This window comes from Eretmochelys imbricata, chromosome 21 (assembly GCF_965152235.1).
Source record: "Eretmochelys imbricata isolate rEreImb1 chromosome 21, rEreImb1.hap1, whole genome shotgun sequence".
Lineage (NCBI taxonomy): Eukaryota > Metazoa > Chordata > Testudines > Cheloniidae > Eretmochelys > Eretmochelys imbricata.
Genome location: NC_135592.1, coordinates 13,891,175 through 13,913,512, shown reverse-complemented (window position 1 = coordinate 13,913,512; position 22,338 = coordinate 13,891,175). Strand labels below are relative to the sequence as shown.

General features: G+C 54.7%; 1 protein-coding gene across 1 annotated transcript; it reads left to right on the top strand.

Moving 5' to 3' along the window:
• The first annotated feature begins 13,380 nt into the window (after positions 1-13,380).
• On the top strand, positions 13,381-21,107 carry LOC144278093 (alpha-1,6-mannosyl-glycoprotein 4-beta-N-acetylglucosaminyltransferase-like). The gene is made up of 2 exons (XM_077839263.1): positions 13,381-13,509; positions 18,823-21,107. Exon 2 carries the CDS (start codon positions 18,930-18,932, stop codon positions 19,965-19,967), a length of 1,038 nt encoding a protein of 345 aa, XP_077695389.1. The 5' UTR covers positions 13,381-13,509; positions 18,823-18,929; the 3' UTR covers positions 19,968-21,107.
• Positions 21,108-22,338: the final 1,231 nt, after the last annotated feature.

Below are 22,338 nucleotides of genomic sequence, written 5' to 3'. Positions count from 1 at the left end.
TATGGGCCAGCCTGGCCCTGATTGGCTACTCTTCGCAGCCCTTCTCTGATTGGCCACCTCCTGCACAGCCTCCCAAGGGCTCTATTAACCCCTTAGAGCCCAGTGTGGGGCAAGCGCCCCATCACAGAGACTCTCAGCTTCTCCTTTCAAAGAAAAGTAAGTTTCTAGCCCTCCCAGTTGTGTTGATAAGGCCCCAAAAGGTGACCCCTGAACCCAAAAGCACCTAAAACATATCAGGCTGGATCTAAAAATCCTGTGGTTTTTTTTTTTTTAAGCCAAGCTCACCATTTTTCTGGGGACGTGGCTCGTAGTTTTGAAGGCTTGGGGCTAACACCGCACTAACAATGGGAGCCAGGGGCTGCCTTCTCTTCCGGTGTGCACACTCGCTCGAGGCCCGACAAGAAGTACCGTTGCTGGGGTTAGGCCGTGCCTGCCCCACTGACGTCACTCCCAGGCGCTATTCGTGCCTAACATAGACTCATAGAAGATCAGGGTTGGAAGGGACCTCAGGAGGTCATCTAGTCCCACCCCCTGCTCAAAGCAGGACCAATTCCCAACTCCCCAGATCCCTAAATGGCCCCCTCAAGGATTGAACTCACCACCCTGGGTTTAGCAGGCCAATGCTCAAACCACTGAGCTATCCCTCCCCCCCTCCTGCACCCCGGGTTGGGATACAGGAAGGGGGGAGGGGTGCGGGGGGGGGGAGGGACAGCTCAGTGCAGTTAGGGGTGCAGGGGATAGTTAGGGGTGCAGGCTCTGTGAAGGGGCTCAGGGTTGGGGAGGGGGTTGGGGTGCATGAGGGGGTGTGGGCTCTGCAAGGGAGTTTGAGTGCAGGGGGGGGCCCAGGACTGGAGCAGGGGGTTGGGGTGCGGGAGGGGGTTCGGGGTGCATGCTCCAGGAGGGAGCCTGCCTTAGCCCCGCTGCGCACCGCTGGTGAAGGAAGGCAGGAGCTGCTCAGTTTGCCGGGAACTGGGCCCCATCCGGCCTGACTTCCTGCTCTGCTCTGGTGCAGCAGCCTCCTTTATAAAGGCAGCAAGGAAGTGGGAGGGAGCGGAGTCTGTGGGATTTCCTCCTGCTCGCTGTGGGGGTGGCAGCCGCAGCCAGCTCAAGGTACGTTACCGGCTGGGAGCCCTGGCAAATACCCACCTGCAATTCCCTCCCAAGCCCTGCTGCCCCAGAAATCATCCTGCTCACCTGCTTCCCCAGCCCCTCTGCAGTGGTGCTCACTCCTAGCCCTGGCATGCAAGGCCCCAGGCAGCCCCACTCCTGCCTTTCTCTAGCTCCACACTTCTCTCCACCCATCCGGCATGATGGCCCCAGGCTCGTCCCAGCTCACCCTGGCATCAACACCTCTTCCCTGACCTGCGCTCAGGTGCCTTCTGCCTCTCAAATGCCCTTTCCCTGTAAGCCCTTCTCTTCTGCTGCCCCCTGCCAGAAGACAGGAAATGATCCGTCATCTGACTGTCTCCAAGCTAACCTTCCTGTCCCATCCTTTGGTATTTTCTCGTCTTTCGTCCGTGCATTGCCTATTCAAAGTGTGAGTTCCTTGTCGAAGGGTCCTTGTCTCCATCCCTGTCTGTTGAGTGCCTGGGACTCCGCACTAATCATGGGAGCCAGGGGCTGCCTTCTCTTCCGGCCTGCACACACCGCTCGCTGCTGTGGCCCGCTCCTGCACGAGCCTTGCTAGCTGTGGTGCTCTTCCACTGCTGAACTCTCCGCTTCCCCTGGGAGGTGGAGCAGGCTGCATCGGATGGATGGATAGGGAAGCCTGAGGCAGAGAGGTTAGGGGGACTCGCTCAAGGCTCAATAACCATCCCCGAGGCCTTTGCTTATTACAGACCATCTGGCTGCTAGCACAACCCTGCGGAAGGGAGCGGCTCTCATGGTGGCCTTACTCCCTTGTCCCCCCTGCTGATTGCTGGTGGATCAGGTCTCTTCATCAGACTGGTCGGGTTTAAGACCCACATTCTCACAGGTAGGTATGCGCCCAAATCCTATTGCTTTCAATGGGATTTCGGTGCCTAAATACTTTTGAGAATGTGGGCCTAAAGGTCTCCACTGCGACAGGAGAGGTGGACACAAGTCTTGCTGCGGGTTACGCTGTTTTATCTCTGGTGTCCCCTCCCCACGCAGCCTCGCCAGCTAGGGAATCGGTTCCTCGCAGCCAGTTTGCTGGGCGTGGGCCCAGCGCTGTGTGAGCAGCACAGCAGATCCGTGAAAGCAGACGCAGCCGTCTAGAAATGGGAAAAAACCCAACACTAATGCCACATTCTGGCTGCCCAGTGAGCATCCCAGTAAGCTAAGAAGGGAGGAAGTTAGGGTTCCAACACTGAAAGGTTACCTCAGCCATTCCATGCACCCAGGAGAATTTATTGTTTTAGGAGACATACAGGATTTGACAGCATGTTTGCGGGGGGAGGGATAGCTCAGAGGTTTGAGCATTGGCCGGCTAAACCCAGGGTTGTGAGTTCAATCCTTGAGGGGGCCATTTAGGGATCTGGGGCAAAAATTGGGGATTGGTCCTGCTTTGAGCAGGGGGTTGGACAAGATGACCTCCTGAGGGCCCTTCCAACCCTGATATTCTATGAGTCTATGAAGTCCCTGCAGGCTCTGGCGACACCCTGTCACGTTTGTCTGCTCCGGTAAACGGCTCGGTACGCCTGGTGCTCGCCACGTCACCTGTCCACTTCCCAGGTGCTGGGTACCGTTAGCGGGCAGGCACCTGGCCAGAGGGCTCAGCGGACACAGGATTCTCTTTGAGAGCCAGGTCCTACCCGTTGATCTGCATCGGAACCAGGCCTCCCTAAGGGTGTTTGTGTAACCAGGCGGGCCAGGCCTGGCTGTCCGTGGTGCGGCAGGCTATCCCAGAGCGCGTTGCCCTGCATGCTGCCGGTGCTGCTCTGAGTGCCCGGCTGCCAGGCGCTCTGTCTCCTGCTGAGGCACTATGGGATAGCTGCCTGCGTTTCCCTGCAATGCGTCAATCCGAACGCAGCCAGACAGCGTTGTAGGTCCAGGTGCACGGATTGAACCGACGCAGGGCTGAGCTGTGGGAAAGTGTCGGGCTCCTGTCGCCAGGCCGGCTGAGAGAGCTGTGGCCTGGTTACAAAAGCAAAGTGCGACGGAATGCTTGTCTACACGGGGAAATGGACTGGCCTAGCCCTAGGGGAAAAATTATTCTGTTATAGATGGGCGGGTCAGTTTCCCTGTGTCGTCAAGCCCTTGTAGTGCACAAGTGTCGTATGCACAAAGACTCAATTGTGGAGTTAATGACCCAGCAACGCTCATTAGCTATTGTGCTCATTTAAGCGCCTTAAAGCCCGGAAACGTCAGCTCACCCGTAAGCTGCACCGACAGGCTGCGTATGCAGTGGGAGTGACCCCTGGTGTGGGTTCTTGCCTTAGAGTTCTCAATCCATCCGCAAACCCTGTTGTGATAGGGGAGTTACGGATGCTTAGCAGCACTTTGTACCCTTCCAGAGCAGGCAAGTTGGCAGCCAAAGTCGATCTGAGGATCAGAAAAAATAACTTGGCCACACAAGATAATGCACCAAGCCAGGCCATTATAAGCTCCCGGCCTGGTCTCCGCGCTTTGTGCTGTGTCCCCCACCCTGCTCTCCCTGCTGCGTGTCTGCGATATGCACCAGGCCCGAATTTTAAAAGCAGGACATTTCAGGGCAGCTGTATCTCCGGACCCCTTTGATCAAACGACCCCGGGGTGGCCCCACCGAGCTGAACTAGCCTCTGATCCGGCATTCCAGATTTCACTCTTCCTGTGCATTTCAGAGCACTTTGAAATGTTGCCTTTGCAAAGGAACGCTGCTTCAGCCTGCGGTGCTCAGCCCGCTCCTGCTGGCATGCTGGAGCTGTTGCACTCATGTGCACCCCTTGGACAACCAGACCCAAAGGCTCCTCACGGCTGACCCACAGGGTTTTGACAGCCAGCTGAGATGAGGGGCAGCGCAGCAATAGAAGCTGTGTGTGAGTACTCCCTCTAGGTTTCCCCTAGCTCTGGCAAAAAAAGGGTAGTCAGAACCAGCAGATTTTAAAACGAGATCACAGCCTGGGGGCGGAATCTCGAGAACCCCCGTACCAAATGCCCCCAATTTCCAGTGCTAACGCTCTCTGGGCTCTCCGCTGGCCCAGCAGTTCTCTGGCCAGTTTGACGACGTGTGCGGATTTTAGTGCACTTAAAAAAATCGTCTCTCCACAGAAGGCTCGGTGCAACCTTACTGATGGTGCTGCAAGATCATCCCATAATAACATTACTGGCCCCCCCCTTTTACCAGAGTCTGTTGACCTCAAGTACCCCGTGACCTGGCTTCTCTTCGCCATGGTCTCAATCAATAAAGCCCAAGCTAGGGCGGCTGCTTTGCGGGGCTGGATTCCAGAATTAGCCCAGAAATTCAGTGGCCAAGATGAGAAAATGAAGCCAGACCTTTTTATTTTAAATCCCCAAGTTAATCAGTAAGGCAACAATCAACTTGCATTTTGCTACTTCACTAGGGTGACCAGACAGCAAGGCTGAAAAATCGGGACAGGGGTTGGGGGTAAAAGGAGCCTATATAAGACAAAGCCCCCAATAGCGGGACTGTCCCTATACAATCGGGACCACTGGTCACCCTAGAAGTCACCGAAATCAAGGTTACTACTGCCCTGAGTCACAGCTTTAACCCCTGGTACTCCCCAGTGGGACTTTGGGCGCTCTGCTAGACAACCAGGCAAAGCACTTGTGATCTATGCATGAGTGACCGAAGACTGTTCGGTCATGGAAGGGCCTGAGCCGCCTTACTCTTGGGCGCTGATGGAAGTTGTTTTCTTTGTTTTTAACAATTTATTTTGGAAGCGCTGACAATGTGACTTACAAATCCTTGCCGGGTAAATATCAGAAACAAAACAACCCTGACAGCAGTTAGTGGTTGTGGAAAGCAGGGGTGGCCAACTTGAGCCGGAGAAGGAGCCAGAATTTACCAATGTAGTTGCCAAAGAGCCACAGGAATACATCAGCAGCCCCCCATCCGCTCCCCCTCCTCCAGCCCCCAGTGCCTCCCACCGGCAGCCCCGCCAATCAGTGCCTCCCCCTCCCTCTCCTGCAATCAGCTGTTTCATGTGTGCAGTGCGGGGGAGGAGGGGGAGGAGTGAGGGCATGGCAGGCTCAGGGGAAGGGGCAGGGGCCTTGGGGAAGGGAGTGAAGAGGGGGCAGGCAGGGGGTTGAGCAGTGAGCACCCCCCGGCCCATTGGAAAGCTAGCGTCTGTAGCTCCAGCCCCGGAGCCACAGGTTGGCCACCCCGGTGGAAAGAGACATTATGTAGGAATACAGGCAGTAGACCTCTCCAGAGAAGATGTGAAAATTGTTAAAAGGCCCAAGCCGAGCATTGTGTCTTGTGACCGCGGGGCTGCAGGGGTTGGAGACAGAGCATTGGTTGTGTGAGTTTAACTCTCCTGCTGTCGGTCAGGTTTCACATACCCGGACCTTTCTGTGTATTGTGAGCCCGACTTCAAAGTCTGCTGAAGTTTTTCCACTGACCTTAATGGGTCAGGCCCTAAATTCCCTAGATTACCTTTTTTTTTTTGTACATACGTAAAAGGAAAAGTCCCTGGGCGAAACCCTGGTCCCACTAACGTCCATGGGCTTTTCGCCTCGGTCTGCAGTGGATGCAGGATTCATCCCTCATCGGTGGGGGTGAGACGCACCCTCCAGGTTCTTCGTTGCAGAGAGCCTGGATGTGTGCAGAAGTCAATGGCAATGAAGAGGAGCCTGCTGAGTGGCTTTCGCTCGGGACTGCTGCTAGCTATGGGGATCTGTTCTCACTGAAAGACACCAGTGGGACTAAAGGTGCCGGCCGCCATCAGGAGCCATTACTGGGCTGGAAATGGGAGCGTCTAAGCTGGGAAACCACTCCAGTGGCGAACCCAAATACCCAGAGGAACTGGTCCTTATGCATCCTGAAGCTCCTGCCTTCTCTTTGGGGCCTGAGATGTACTGTCTGGCTCCTGGAGGGTGTCTACAAGGTAATCAGAGATGTGGCGGCAGCAGAGGGGTGATGGTAGCAGAGGGGTGACGGCAGACACAATCAGAAGGGTGACGGCAGACACAACCAGAGGGGTGACGGCAGTAGAGGGGTGACGGCAGACACAACCGGAGGGGTGACAGCACCAGAGGGGTGACGGCAGACACAACCGGAGGGGTGACGGCAGTAGAGGGGTGACGGCAGACACAATCAGAAGGGTGACGGCAGACACAACCAGAGGGGTGACGGCAGACACAATCAGAAGGGTGACGGCAGACACAATCGGAGGGGTGACGGCAGCAGAGGGGTGACGGCAGACACAACCGGAGAGGTGACGGCAGCAGAGGGGTGACGGCAGACACAATCAGGGGGTGACGGCACCAGAGGGGTGACAGCAGACACAATCAGAGGGGTGACGGCACCAGAGGGGTGACGGCAGACACAATCGGAGGGGTGACAGCAGCAGAGGGGTGATGGCAGACACAACCGGAGGGGTGACAGCACCAGAGGGGTGACGGCAGACACAATCAGAGGGGTGATGGCACCAGAGGGGTGACAGCAGACACAACCAGAGGGGTGACAGCAGTAGAGGGGTGACAGCAGACACAATCAGAAGGGTGACGGCAGGCACAATCAGAGGGGTGACAGCAGCAGTGGGGTGACGGCAGACACAACCGGAGGGGTGACGGCAGCAGAAGGGTGACGGCAGACACAATCGGAGGGGTGACAGCAGCAGAGGGGTGACAGCAGACACAACCAGAGGGGTGACGGCAGCAGAAGGGTGACGGCAGACACAATCGGAGGGGTGACGGCAGTAGAGGGGTGATGGCAGACACAATCGGAGGGGTGACAGCAGACACAACCGGAGGGGTGACGGCAGCAGAGGGGTGACAGCAGACACAACCGGAGGGGTAACAGCAGACATACCCAAGCTAGCGAGCTTTGCACTAGCTCGCTCCAATAACAATAGCAGTGAAGTCGCAGCAGCACGTGCTGCACCAGTAACCATCCCCCCTGGGACCCTGGCTGTGGACTCAGCCCGTGCTGCCCCAGCCTCACGGCTGTCGGCACTCCTGCTAGTGAGAGCAAAGCTAGCTCGGGTCTGTGCACACTGGAAGAACTCTTGCAGTGGGAGCGCTGGGAGAGCTTTCCTTGGGTGTGTGTGTATTAAATAATAATAGTCGCTAGGTCTTTCCCTCTGCAGATCCCAAAGCATTCCAGAAAGGAAGAGCAGGATCATTATCCCCATTTTACAGATGGGGAAACTGAGGCACGGAGTGACGATGTGATTTGCCCAGGGTCACCCAGCAGGCCAGTGAATTACTAGGAATTAATTAATAACTAGAACTAGGAATTAAACTCAGGTTTCCCCAAGTCTCAGTCCAGTGCTCTGGCCACTGCTGACACAAACAAGCCAATGAACTTTAAACCGTCTGAGTAAAAATACCTTCCATTCCTGTCTCTACAGACTTCACTTCCTTGGTACCCGTGATGTCACAACCCCGCCAACTCCCCCGTCACCTAGAATGTCTTCCAGGGTAGACCAGGCCAGAATTCCTAATGGTAAAACCCTGTCTCACTCCATCAAGGTCATCCTCTCCAACCTTCCTGTGCCTTGGTTTCTCCCCTGCCCCCACAGAGGATAGTCCTACTGGGAGAGCTCATTCCCTAATGCTCTAAGTGCTATGGACTATTTCAGCCTGGCCCTGGAGCAGATGCCAGCGGGCAGGGCTGAGAACATAGTGCAAGGAGCTTTTCCTGCCCAGACCTTTCAATAATATATGAACATCGTGTAACATCATCACACTCCCTTTCATCAGTCCAGAGCTGTGAAGGAGGTAGAATCGGGGATCCTGGAGTGCAGCGAAGAGCCCCAGTTAGCCCTGCAGACCCCATCAAAGTCTCATTGTGTGTCCCCTAGCTAGGCCTGGCCCTCTAGGAGAGCGTGGTATTGTTGATACAGGGAATTCCTTGGCGGGGTGGGGGTGGAGAGGGGATGTTTGTAAAAGAGGCTTGTTTGAGACACCTGGCTTGTTAGCTGGACCTGAATTTCAGGTTCCCATCCTCGTCTTTGTCCTGACTGTCTGCATGTTCCTGGCCTCCACTGGAAGGGAAGTTACTTGACCAGAGAGCAGAAAGCAAGGCAGGTTTGATACTCCTTCCTCTTGCATGCAGACGTCCAGGTGCAATGTCTAGGTTCCGTAACCAGAGGACAGCCTGTGGATCAAGGGAGGCCAGGAATTGCAAACTGCCCTCCAGATATGGGATTGGGCAGGCTTCCACCACAGGAGTTATCGTCTGTAACGCTGCCCACACAGTCCCTGCGTGGAGAGGAAACCAGGGCAGAGGCAGCTTGTGGAGCCTGGCCCAGGATCTGTGATTAAGTGGACAAGGAGGCAGGTGCAGCAGCTGACTCCTGAATTTACTTAGTGCATTGGACTCTTTCCCACCGCCGCGTCCTCTCTGTGAGAACGTCGTTTTCAGCACTTCGTCAGTGTGTGGTAACGGGCCAGCTGCGTTCTTGTGCAGGAGTGCGTGAGCAAAGGGGTGTTGAGAGCTCTGCTGTGGGGTCTCACCTCGGTCCACAGGAGCAGGGTCCCTCCGCTGAATATGGGCAGCCGGTTGTTTCCTGTCTGAAAACAGGGTGCCAGTCAACCGGAGATGTCATGGTTGGTTTCCTCTGGCACAGCTCTCCAGTCAGGCTTTAAAAGGACTGGCATCTTGTTAAAGGTCTCGATTCTTCTCCAGTGAGTAGCTGAACTTAAGGCCAATATTTGTGAAATGGGGCAGCTATTGTGGGCACCAGCTTTGGGACCCCTTGACCTGATTTCCAGAGGCGCGGAGCACCCGCAGATCGTGGACTAGTGGGGCAGTTACAGGCGATGTAGGTAGGGGAGGTGCTTGGAGTTCTGTCTTTTGGGCCATTCTGCAAGAACCGGATGAGACTCTCTTGCACTTAAGTCCTGTGCTGGGGTGGGCACCTGTGTGGACTTTCAAGCCCAGCATTTTGTGAGGCCCTGGTATCCTTTTTGCAGTTATCGCGGGATTGCAATAACATCACTATAGGTCCCCCAGGCCTCCAGCTCTGGAGAGCTCCCCTCTCATTGCAGGAGTCCTGGGCTGGAGGTAGGACCCCGATGACTGAGCCAACCATGTCTTATAAACTTGCACCCCCAGATCAGCTCAAAGCAGTGGGATCAACACCCACCTCCCCTCCCCACCTGCTCTCCCCACGCACGTATACCAGTTTCCCTTCTCCCCTGCCCATCCTACTGGGTAGATCTGGACAGCATGATTCAGGATTAGTGGTAATTCTCTGCCCTTATTTTTCAGAACTGAACATTCACGTCAGCAGAGACTGGCACAGGGAATCTTCTCCCTATGAGACGCCCTCAAAGAATTGCCCTTTCCCAAGATGGCAGCTTTCTCCCATTGCTCTCAACCATATTGCCTCCAAGGCAGGCCATAGACAGAGGACAATGGCAGACAGTGGCCGTTTTGGCAACGGGCAGTTTTTAGTGAGTTGTTTTAAAGACATCCCACCTTGATTTAAGAAATTGTCAATGATGAGGAATCCACCACGACCCGTTGGTAAATTGTTCCGATGGTTAATTGCTGTCATGGTTAACAATTTACACGTTTTCTGCAGTCTGAAATTCTACATATTTCTTTTCAAAAGCTACCCTTTGCACCGGATCTGCTCAGGATTCATCTCCCTGCCAATTTTTGCCTAGATAGACAATGACTAAGCTGAGGGGGGAAAAAAAAACAACCAAACCTGATGCCAAATGCTAACTTTCTAAAGGCCCACTTTTAAATCCATTTCCACTCCTAAACTACTAGATTGATTTGTAAATTCTTTCAGAATTTGGCTTACGCTCCGAGTGAGTGCTGTAATTTAGAGGGTTGATGCTGTGTTCTCTGGACATAATGAACAAGCTGAGTCCTTGCTTTAAGAACACAATTCACTCAGCTTTAACTATGGACGCCATGACGGGCGCTTCCAGAACTCTTTAGATAGGTGTCACAGCATGCCTGGCCCCTTTAAGGGGAGATGGACCCAGTCCACCTGGGACTAATAAGTCCGCAGGCTGTGGGGCCAGGGCATCAGGTGATAGCTTGAAAAGCATCTGGTCTTTATAAAGGCCAGCAAGAGCTCGGTGGAGAGTGGCTGGTACCCTGATGCTGGCAGGAATTGCTGTGGTCAGGGAAAGAACCCAGCTGGCTCCCTGGTTCACAGGGTGGGAGCGACAGCTGCAGGAAGTAGAAAGGTTCCTGTGGGAGGCCCTGGCTCTGCGCACTGGCTGAGGGAAGAGCTTGGAGGAGCTGGTGCCGGGCAGGGGCAGAACAGGCTCTGGTGTGGTATCCGTCCTTCCTGGGCTGGTGAGGTGTGTCACGATACCTGGGTGAGTGAGCTCCATGCTGTCGGGGTTTCGCGGCTATTGCTTTCAAGCTAGCTGGGGTATGTCCGCATGAGCTGCAGTTGCCCCTCTGACTGCGGGATAGCCGTCCCTACTGAGGGGGGGGCTATTCCTGTGCCAATCGGATCAGGCCCAGGGAGGCGTGTGCATCAAGCAAACCGAATGATGCGGCAGTGAGACTGCTTGCCCACATCTCACACGGGTGGTACCCAAGGCCCGTGGAGGCAGTTTCCTTCATCCCATCACACGCGTCTCTGCCTCGGTAACAGCCAGCAGGTATTAGAAAGGGCAGGGTGAAGGGCTGTAATGTGTTTCGAGGGCATCTGCATCATTGCCAGAACAATTCCATAACATTTATAATAAGTGACTTAGCCAGTGTTGACTGGGGGCCCTGCCCATCCTCCCAAGGCAAAAGGGAAGCTAGAGAGGACTAATAAACCCTCCTGCTACCCACTAGCACATGACTGGGGTCAGGGCAAAACTTCTGTGGGCAGGTTCGTCCGTAATTGCTCCTTAGGGGATTTCTTGCATCTTCCTCTGTCGGAGCTGGTGGTAGGAGCGCCAGGAGCCCAGGATGGCTGGATTCATGTACTGAGCAGTTTGGGGTTCCTATTTACTGGTGGCCATCAAGTGTCGTGAGCAAGACCCCGCCATTCATATCCTTTAACCCTCGGAGACTGGGTCCAGCACCTGGTGCGTCCAAGCGCTCGTACCTGGGCTGGGATTTGAAGCCAGCTCAAGTGGTCAGAGGGGAGCTGAGACGCCCTGGAACAGGCCCTGGGCTCCGCATAGCGTGCGTGACAGGGAACAAAACTCAGTCTACTCTTGTGCAGCTGCCTCTCCTCGGCCCGAACCTGCCCGAGCTTTTCATGCCAGACTCCTGCTGCAGGTCGCAGGCTGCACCTGAGGGTGCTGGGTGCTGACAGCACAAGTCACCCCCCGGCTCTGAAATTCCAGGTATCACTTGAGAAGAGAGCCAAGGGACGACAAAAGCCAGATCATCCAAGGCTTTAGAGTGCAAAACAAACATCGCGTAGGGCACCTGGGAAGCCAGGAGGTCAGAGCCACCCCAGGGTGTGCTCCTTTCACCCGTGTCTGCAGGCATGTTCTGCAGTAGCTGATGTTTCCTCGTGACCTTCAGGCGCAGCCCCCTAGACAAGTCGCTTTACTTATCTGGCGGAGCCCGGGAGCGGCTGTGCACCGTACACATGGATCTGTGCCTGCAGATCTTCCAGCACTCAGGGCCGTGATCGGATCTGGCGGTGGAACTGCCCCAGAGCTCTCATGGACCGGGGTTTGTGGGACATCTCACCATTGGAGTTGTGGGGGGGAGGAGAGAGAGCCTCCCCCTTCAAATATGCTCTAGACCAGTGGGTGGTGCACCCGTCTGCCCTGAGTGCTGTTTATATGCTCAGGTACTTCGCAGCCCCCCTCCCCCAGCCCAAGGAGGCAGTCAAGTATTCGCCTCCGATGAAGTGAGCTGTAGCACGATGCTCAAATTGGTTCGTCTCTGAGGTGCCACAGGTCCTCTTGTTCTTTTTGCGGATACAGACTAACACGGCTGCCCCTCTGAAACCAAGTATTCGCCTGTCCATTTGACAAATTAGTCAAGGGAGCTCATGTCAGGTGGCAGAACTGAATATGGCAGATCCGAAGTTTATCCAGGAATTCAGCCTGTTTGTGGCGGTTTCTTCCTGGCCCCTGCAGAGCCAGCAAACACCCCCAGCTCCCCGCCAGGCCCCTCGCCCTCAGAGCTGGCCTGTGCCACGCAGCTCCAGGCTCGTCACGGGAGCTGGTGAGAGCCGCTTGGGACCCCGGCTCTCTGCGCCATGAGAGCCGAGGCGCTGGCTGGCTGCTCGGCAGCCCTCCCTGCCCTGCTCCCCGAGCAGGCCGCGCTGCTCCGAACGGTGCCCCTCATGCGCTCTCGCCTCTCCCCCAAAGGAGCCCGGCTGAAACTGGCAACGCCCCCAGGAGCCAGCCCCTGCTCGCGGAGCCCAGCTGCCATGAGATGCTTCCCAAAGCGCTTGCTCGCCACTGCCCTGATGCTCCTGGCTCTGCTCCTGTTCCTCAGCACCCGCCTGCAGTGCCCAGAGGACCCACTGGTGGTGAGTACCAGGCTGGGCTGGGCGGAGACTTCGCCTCTGCCTGCCCCTCTGCTCCCAAACTGCTGTGCCAGCATCCCTTCCCCTCCCCTGCCCCAGGGCTGCCCTCCCCTCACTCTGGGGTCTGGGCTCCCCTGGCCCTGCCCCAGGCTGCCCCGCATCCCTTCCCCGTCCCTCCCCTTGCCCTGCCCCACAGACTGCCCCACATCCCCAGCCCCCAGTCTGGGGTCTGGGCTCCCCTGGCCCTGCCCCAGGCTGCCCCGCATCCCTTCCCCGTCCCTCCCCTTGCCCTGCCCCACAGACTGCCCCACATCCCCAGCCCCCAGTCTGGGGTCTGTGCTCCCCTGGCCCTGCACCAGGCTGCCCCGCATCCCTTCCCCGTCCCTCCCCTTGCCCTGCCCCACGGGCTGCCCCACATCCCCAGCCCCCACTCTGGGGTCTGTGCTCCCTGGCCCTGCACCAGGCTGCCCCGCATCCCTTCCCCGTCGCTCCTTTTGCCCTGTCCCATGGGCTTTCCCGCATCCCCTCCCCTCACTCTGGGGTCCACACTCCCCTCTCCTAACCCCACCTCCTGTCCCTGAATTGGGGGCTTCATGGCCTCTCCTCCCTTGCCGCACTCAGGTGGAGAAGTCTGAGCAGGGGGAGGGCATGACTGGCGGGTGGGGGATGGCGCAGGGCTGCTAGGGGGTGCTGATCTCCAGCTCTAGCCCTCCTGAGCAAAGGGGGCTCTGGGCTGGAATGGACGCCCCGTGGCGGACGAGGTGTATCTGCCACTGGCCTGCCTTGGGGTGTGCTAACGGCAGCTAACGCTGGCTCTGCTCTGGCTCCCAGGAGGAGGTGAAACGCTGGGCCCAGGAAACGGTTCTGCAGCAACTCCAACCCGACGGGAACCTGCGCAGCTCCCAGGAGCTGTGGAACGCCTCTGCCTCCAGGAACGTCTCCTATCGCTACCTCGCCGGCTCCCCACCCTCCAGGAAGAGTGAGTATCCCAGGACCGGCTTGCTTTAGCCTCCAGCGTTCTCTGCCAGCCGCTGGATCTGGAGAGAGACGGTCCAGAGCTGTGGTTATCATCCTTTTTGATACCAGGGGGTCTGAATTGCTGCCTTCCTAAACTGTGTCAGGGAGATCTCGGGGACTGGTGAGAAACGCTGGGTCAGAGGCACCGCCATAGCAGAGTGGCTGCTGGGAAGCAGGCTGACCGATTTCTGTAACTGGCGCAGATGCAGACCGGGGGATGTCCGGCTTGGCAGCAGCACGGCTGAGAAGGATCTGGGAGCTGTGGTGGATCACAACCTCCGCATGAGTCAGCGATGCCATGCTGTTGCAAAACCAGCAGATGCAATTTTAGGTTGCATTGAGAGATAGTACTGCTCTACTCGGCACTGGTTAGGCCTCAGCTGGAGTTCGGAGTCCAGTTTTGGTCACCAATGTCTAGAAAGGATGTAGAGAAACTGGAAAGGATCCAGAGGCGAGTGACAAAGATGATCAGAGGGATAGATCCCAAGCCCTACGAGCAAAGGCTGAAGGAACTGGCTATGTTTAGTTTGGAAAAGAGGAGATTAAGGGGGGACATGATAGCGGTTTCAGATACTTGAAAGGTTGCCATAAAAAAGATGGAGAAAGGTTGTTCTCTCTGGCCACAGAGGGCAGGACAAGAAGCGATTGGGATACAGCAGAGCAGATTTAGATTAAACCTCAGGAAAAACTTCCTAACGGTCAGAACAGCAGGACAATGGGACAGACGCCTCGGGAGCTTGTGGAAGCTCCTTCACTGGAGGCTTTCGGAAGGAGGCTGGAGCCCTCTGTCTGGGATGGGTTAGACACCACAAGTCCTGCATCATGGCAGGGGGCTGGACCCTTGTGGTCCCTTCTAACTCTGTGGTTCTATGAGTCTGTGCCTGTGTTCGGGTGCTGGGCTTGGCTGGCTTGCCCGTGGCGAGGCTCGCCCGTTTGAGAGGTCTGGGAGCGGCCTTGATGTTACTCAGAAGAATGGCGTGGGCTTTACCTGAGTTAACATCCTAGTGAAGACAAGGCAGGTTGTAGCTGTCACGTTAGTCTGCAGGTCAAGTTAAAGGCTGGGCTCCCCCGTAGCCTCTATCTGTTATCTCCTCTGAAAGCTACAAGCTGCCACACCCTCACGAGGTTCTAGCAAACACGGCTGAGTCTCTCCAGAGCGGCGGGAGACATTTGTCACTGAGGAGCTATTCACGCCCACGGGAAAGAGCCCAAAACAGAAACAACAGTGGGCTGTGGCTTTCCCTCTGCTGCAAGTGGGAGCGTGTGACCCCCTGCCCCTGGGGCGGAGACAAACCACAGGGCAGACTCACGTAGGGTGCAAAAGTCCACCAGAGTGTAGTGAGGCATTTCCCCACCCTGCCAAAGTCTCGCTGGGACTCAAAGGCCTGGCCCAGGCAGCCCGTGAATTATTGCTTTGCTTTACTGCTTTACTTCCAAAAACAAACTCCATGATCCTGCGCCCGGCCCACCTTCTGCCCCCTAGAGCTCTGGCACCCAGTCAGCCGTCTCTGCAGAGGCTCTGGGCTGATCCTTTCCTTAGGAAGCAAAAGATAAAAGGTCTGTTCTCCTCCTTGGACAGCCATCCACCTGCTGAGCTGTCCACTTCCCTTTTTAACTGCCCATTTGTTCATTACCTGGCAGCGATGCAGGCCTGAGTAGGCCCACAGCAGCCCCATAACCCTTGCCGGCTCAGTGTGGGGTTAGTGTCCCCCATCCCAGCCAGGAAGGGAGTTTCCCCTTGGCATAGATGGCGTGACACTGTCACTCAATGGGCAAAAAGATCTGGCACAAGACATACAGATTCCTTCTAGCTCTGTTTGTGCAACTCTTGGTACCCCACTCCTGCTCAGCCTTAGGGAAGGCGACCGGCAGAAGAGAGAGGAGACCCTGTCCTGACTTGTGTGTTCATGGAGGGTTTTCTGGGGGGCAGTCAAATTCTCACTTGCAACAGTTTGGAGGTGCAGTGGGAGTGGTTGGGTCATCTGGGGTCAGGAGAGGTGGCAGCTATTCCACTCTGATTAAACAACACAGGCTTGGAGCTTTTCACTGAGAAAGATTAGGTAGGACACAAAGGGGAAATTAACAAGAGAACATGATGAATAAGCTAAGGGCTGGTACAAACACACACACCCAGTTCTCCTGAAATTACCAGCATCATTAAACAATTCACATTTACCATTGTGCTAGCTGCTACACAAACAATTTGTAAGATATGCTTCCTGACTCCTAGAGCCTACCATTGAAATACAGAAGACAGACACAAAGTTGGGGAAAGGAAGTGTCATCCGTCCCCCCCGTTTTACAGTCAGGGAACTGAAGCCTGGAGAAATGAAGGGTCAGATTTTCAAGACCTCTCAGCACACTGGGCAATGAGCATTTTGTAAAGATCTGGCTCTTATTGAGGTGCCTAAATAGAAGCTGAGCTTTGTTGAGAACGTGCTCCTAAGTGACACGTCCAACATAGCACAGGAAATGTGTGTCACAGCCAGGAACGAATCCAAATCTCCTGAGTTCCAGCCAAGTGCTGTCGCTCTCAAGACCCACAAGAAAGAGGACCCCAAAAATGCCCCCATGGCTGAACAGAGTAAAAGGGGTGGGGGGAGACAAGAACACGTCTTTTAAAAATTGGAAGTCATATCCTACCGAGGAAAATGGAAAGGAGCATGAACTCTGGCCAGTCCAGTGTAAAAGTCTAGTTAGGCATCCCAAAAATAATTTGAAGAGCAACTAGCAAAAGACACAAAAACTAACAGCACCTTTTAAAAGTACATCAGGAGCAGGAAGCTGCCAAACAAGCCGTGGGGCCACTGGACCATCGAGGTGCTAAAGGAGCACTCAAGGCAGATAAGGCCATTGCAGGGAAGCTAAATGAATTCTTTAAAATGGTCTTCAGTGCTGAGGATGTGAGGGAGGTTCGCAAACCTGAGCCATTATTTTTAGGTGACAAATTTGAGGAACTGTCCCAGATTGGGGTGTCAATCGAGACGGTTTTGGAACAAATTGATAAACTAAACAGTAATAAGTCACCAGGGCCAGATGGGATTCACCCAAGAGTTCTGGAGAAATGCAAATGTGAAATTGCAGAACTACTAACTGTAGTCTGTAACCTCTCATTTAAATCAGCCTCTGCACCAGATGACTGGAAGATAGCTAATGCAACGCCGATTTATTTTAATTTTTTTTAACAAGGCTGCAGAGGCAATCCTGGCAATTACAGGTTGGTAAGCCTAACTTCAGTACCAGGCAAATTGGTTAGAACTATAGTAAAGAACAGAATTACCAGATACATAGATGAACATTATTTGTTTGGTAAGAATCAACACAGCTTTTATAAAGGGAAATCATGCCTCACCAATCTATTAGAATTCTTTGACGGGATCAACAAATATGTGGACAAGGATGATCCAGTACTTAGATTTTCAGAAAGCCTTTGACAAAGTCCCTCACCAAAGGCTTGTAAGCAAAGTAAGCAGTCATGGCATAAGAGGGAAGATTCTCTCATAAATCAGTAACTGGTTAAAAGATAGGAAACAAAGGGCAGGAATAAATGATCAGTTTTCAGAATGGAGAAAGGCATATAGCGGGGTCCCCCAAGGATCTGAACGGGGACCAATGTGGTTCAACATATTCATAAATGATCTGGAAAAAGGGGTAAACAGTGAGGTGGCAAAGTCTGACACAGAATTACTCAAGATAGTTAAGTCCACAGCAGACTAACTGGGTGACTAGGCAACAAAATAGCAGATGAAATTCAATGTTTATAAATGCAAATTAATGGACATTAGAAAGCGTAATCCCAACTATACATACAAAATGGGATCTAATTTTGCTGTTACCACTCAAGGAAGAGATCTTGGAGTCATTGTGGAGAGTTCTCTGAAAACACCCACTCAATGTGCAGCAGCAGTCAAAAAACCAAACAGAACATTAGGAACCATACACCAGAAAATATCATGTCACTATATAAAGCCATTGTACACCCACACCTTGAATACTGCATGCAGTTCTGGTCACTCCATCTCAAAAAAGATATATTAGAATTGGAAAAAGTACAGAGAAGGGCAACAAAAACGATTGGGGTGTGGAACAGCTTCCAGATGAGGAGAGATTAAGAAGACTGGCTGTTTATCTTAGAAACGAGACGGCTAAGGGGGAATATGATAGAGGTGTGTAAAATCATGACTGGTGTGGAGAAAGTGACTAAAGAAGTGTAATGTACCCTTTCACATAACACAAGATCACCTGGTGACATCAATCGGCAGCAGGTTTAAAACAAACAAAAGGAAGTATTTCTTCACGCAACACACAGTCAACCTGTGGGAATCATTGCCAGGGGATGGTGTGAAGGCCAAAAGTATAATTGGGAACAAAAAAGAATTAGGAAAGTTCAATGGCTATTAACATGCTCTGGGTGTCCCTAATGCAACCCCATGCTCTGGGTGTCCCTCAACCTCTCACTGCCTGAAGCTGGGACTGGGCAGCAGGGGATGGATCACTCGATAATTGTCCTGTTCTGTTCGCTCCCTCTGAAGCACCTGGCACCAGCGATTGTCGAAAGACAGGCTACGGGGCTAGATGGACCATCACTCTGACCCGGGATGGCCGTTCTTATGTCATTCAGACCTTCTGTAGGCTGCTCGCCTGTCCCCTCACAGCCCAGGCAGGAGGGACCCTACCCCCAGACCCTACCCTCAGGCCCTTTTCTTTGGGCTTCGGCTTTATTTCTGCCACACAATGCTAATGCAGCACATCAATCATCTCTGCCCCTAACCCGGAGTCTCCTGCAGGGACCTGCCTATTTCCTACAAGTTCCTACTCTACAGACCACTTGCCTGGGGGTCAGACCTGCCCCAGCGCCTCACACAGGAGCCAACTTGCTTCCCATAGCTCTCCTGCTCGACCCAGGCCTTCCTTCCCTCCTCTTCCCAGTTGAGCCATGCTGGCTTCGATAATGACCAGATCCCTAGTGGATCCATCTCAGGTGGGATGTAGCCGATCCATCATCTGTAAGGCTCGGCACAACTCCCCATAAAGGCCCAGCCACCCTCTGAGACAGTCCTAGAGGCTACAGTACAGGGCGTCAGCCTGCGCTGAAGCACAAGGACCTGCTATTGGCTTCAGATGAAATCAGCTAGGCTCGCACCCTCATGGGGATTTAGGTGCCCAACTCTCCTGGATTTCAAAGGGAGTTAGGCACCTAAATACCATGAAGGTCTGGGCCTTCCTGACGTGTCAGCGGTGCTCATGTCTGTCCTTTCATCTCTCCGCGTTTCAGAGTTCCTCACTGTGGGGCTGTCGTCCGTCAAGCGGAAGCGAGGAAACTACCTCCTGGACACGCTGAAGTCCATCTTCAGTCAGTCAGCCCAGGAGGAGCTGGAGGAGATGGTGGTGGTGGTGCACCTGGCTGACCCGGACTCGGAGTGGAACACCCAGGTGGTGATGGACATTACCGCAAGATTCACTCCCCACCTCCTCCGGGGCCAGCTGCTGGTTATCCATGCCCCTCCGGAGTGCTACCCGCCCCTGGAAGGCCTGAAGAGGAACTACAATGATGCCGAGGATCGAGTGCGGTTCAGATCCAAGCAGAACGTGGACTATGCTTATCTCCTCAGCTTCGCTGCCAACCTTTCCTCCTACTACCTCATGATTGAGGACGACGTGGAGTGCTCCAAGTCCTTCTTCACGGCCATCAGGAAGGCAGTGGCATCCCAGGAAGGCTCCTACTGGGTCACGCTGGAGTTCTCCAAGCTGGGCTACATTGGCAAACTCTACCACTCCAGCGACCTGCCCCAGCTGGCCCAGTTCCTGCTGCTGTTCTACCAGGAAATGCCATGTGACTGGCTGCTGGGGCACTTCCGCCTGCTGCTCACCCAGAAGAAGGTGATTCGCTTCAAGCCATCCCTCTTCCAGCACATGGGCCTGTATTCCTCCTTCCAAGGGACAGTCAACCAGCTGAAAGACGATGACTTCGAGGCAGATTCCTTGGACCCGCCTGACAACCCCCCGGCTGTGATGTTCACGGACATAGACACCTTTGAGGCCTACCTGCCCAGCAAGGCCTACAGCACGATGCCGGAGTACTTCTGGGGGAAAGCCCCAGCTGCCGGCAGCCACTTCACCATCGTGTTCCACCAGCCTGCCCGTATCTCACGGCTCCAGGTCCACACCGGCTCCAAGGAGCGCCACAGTGACTATCTCCGCGCGGGGGCCGTGGAGCTGGGCAGCCAGCGGCAGGGGAACGGCAAGGGCTGTGCTCTGTACACCCACGTCGGAGCCTTTGAGAAGGGACACTTTGAACGGAGGGGCTTGGAGAACAGCACGGCGGCCGCCGCGGAGTGCGTGCGGATCCTCGTGACGGAGAGTCAGAGCGAATGGCTGATCATCCGCAGCATCAGCATCTGGACCACACCAAACAGCTAACGGGGGTGCAGGGACAGACGCACTGCTGGTGACCTGCAGGGCAGGGAGCTGGCCTCCCTTCTCAGGGGCGAGCGAGCGGTTTGGGGGTGTCTGGTGCAATGAGGGGCCATGGAGGGTGGTGGCTCTGCCCCCCCCCCAGGCAATGGCACGCTGCAGGGGAGGCACAGTCAGGGCCGAGTGAGGAAGGAAGATGGGGCAGTGAGGGTCAGGGCAGAGGCACGGCAGGACCCCGGTAGCGTGGCAGAATGGTGCATGAGGGCAAGAAATGGGAGCTAAGGCAGCACATTGATACTCAGGGCAGCCTATGTCGTTGGGCACTAACTGCCAGATATCGGCGAGCCTGGCCCCCCGCCTGGCCCCACAGAGCTGACTGACTCCTCTGAACTGCTTCCCGTGGGGGCCGTGCAGTCAGAACCAGGCCCAGGTAGGGTGTCCCGCTGGGCCAGACCCCAGGAGCGAGACCTGGAATGGTGTTTGCAGCAGATCGCTGGGGCTCTGGAGAGGTCAGGAGAGCCAGCAGTGCCTGGCTCGGGGCAGGTCTACCGGGGAGCTCTAGCCCAGACATGGGCAAAATCAGCACCCCAGCGGGTGAGGTTGCTCCCAGGGCAGAGGCGGCCACGTGGGAAACCTTGGCTTAGGATCCTACTGCTCACAGCCGACCTGCTCTACCCATGACAGTTTAGAGCTGGGCGTCCAACCTCTCCAGCCTGACGGCCAAAATGCTGTACCCCGAATGCCAGGGGGCTACACTCATGGTGAGAGGGGCAGGTTATTAATCACATTCATTACAGCAGTGCCTAGGAACCAACCAAAATCGGGGCCTGGTTGTGGTAGGTGCTGTACAAACACAGAGTAGCAGACAATCCCTGCCCTTAAGTGCTTACAATCTAACCAGACAAGACAGCCTCCTTGCCAGCCCCCTCCTCACTCCTGACTTCTTCACAAACCAAACTGAGACGCTAGAAGCAGGGCCTTGTGTGGCCCCTGGCACCATGGGGCCAAATGCAAGGGCAAGAACTCCTCCGTTCTGTGGCAGTGTTCATCTAGTGTATCCACGGTTAGGCTCAAGCCTTAGACAATCGCAAGATTGGCTTTAAAGTCATGAGATTTTTACAAACTTAATAAATATTTGGTTCTGTTCACTGGCCTTCTGGTGTCTGAGCTTTTAGGGTCAGGTTTTTAAACTTTTCTCCACCAGCGGGGGCGGGGGAGGGGAAAGAACCCTTAATATTTGTTTGAGGTGCAAGCTGAGATTCTCTTATATTCACTTGACTTCAGGAGCTAGACCTTATAAAGAGTATCAGACATCATGACACAATAGAATCGTGGGAATTGGCAACACTGGGTATTCCCAGGACACACCCTTCGTTGCCAGTCCCAAGCACACACAGCTGGCTCCCTGGGCCTTGGCTTCTGTGCTGCTCCATAGACGACCGAGAGGCCAGCCTGCACTTCTGGCCTGCTCCTCCACTCCTTGCCTATATGCTAAACTGGAGCCTGGCAACCCAAACTCGCAGCCAGCTCTCAGAGGCATGTCTACACTGCAGTGTAAACCGGGATTAGTGGGACTTGAGTCCATGGACCCTGCGTTTGGGAGTGTCCATGCCCTAGGTTTACAATTTCAGGACACAGGCCCCAGCGTCCACACTGCAGTACTGAAACCGGAGTCAAACCACCCTATCTCAGGCTTCCTAGCGCTGTCGCCAATGTGGCCGCTTTAGCTCCTGGTGCAGTGTGGGAAAACGTGACTGTCCGCCCTGCATGCGGCAGGAAGCTGTTATGGCCCATCGAGTTCCCAACACCTCCTGCCAAGCCGTCTTTTGGGTCTGCACGCTCCCAGCAATCAGAGCCAGCAACCGGGAGGAGTCCCCGGTTGAAGAGCTTCTCTTGCTTGTGCTTTCACTCCTGTTTCAGCAAACGGGCAGAGCATCTCTGAGACACTGGTGGGCAGGGGCATGTGTGGGAATTTCAATTTGACCGCTTTTGGAGGGGCAAGTTGAATACATATACACATTAAACCATATCAACACACGCACCTACCATCTGCATAGAAATAAACAGTGGTACATTCACCATTGCAACGAAAATCCATGCACCGGGGAGCCATCTGAATACAGGTATCCACAGCCTCTTCTGTGTTCACACTGTTGGTTAAGTCAGTCTTTACTGCAAGAATTCACAGTTGCTGAAAATCAACTTCTGTCAGGCTGCTGCAAAGTCTATGAAATTTGCACTTTTTAGCACTAAAACCGTTTTCTGCAGTTGCAACTGTAACAGGTAACGGTGCCAAAAGCACAATAGGTCAAATCCGTCAGGATACAAAAGTTCCAGGTCATGTTCTGTACAGACCTTCATGAGTTCCAGAAAAGAT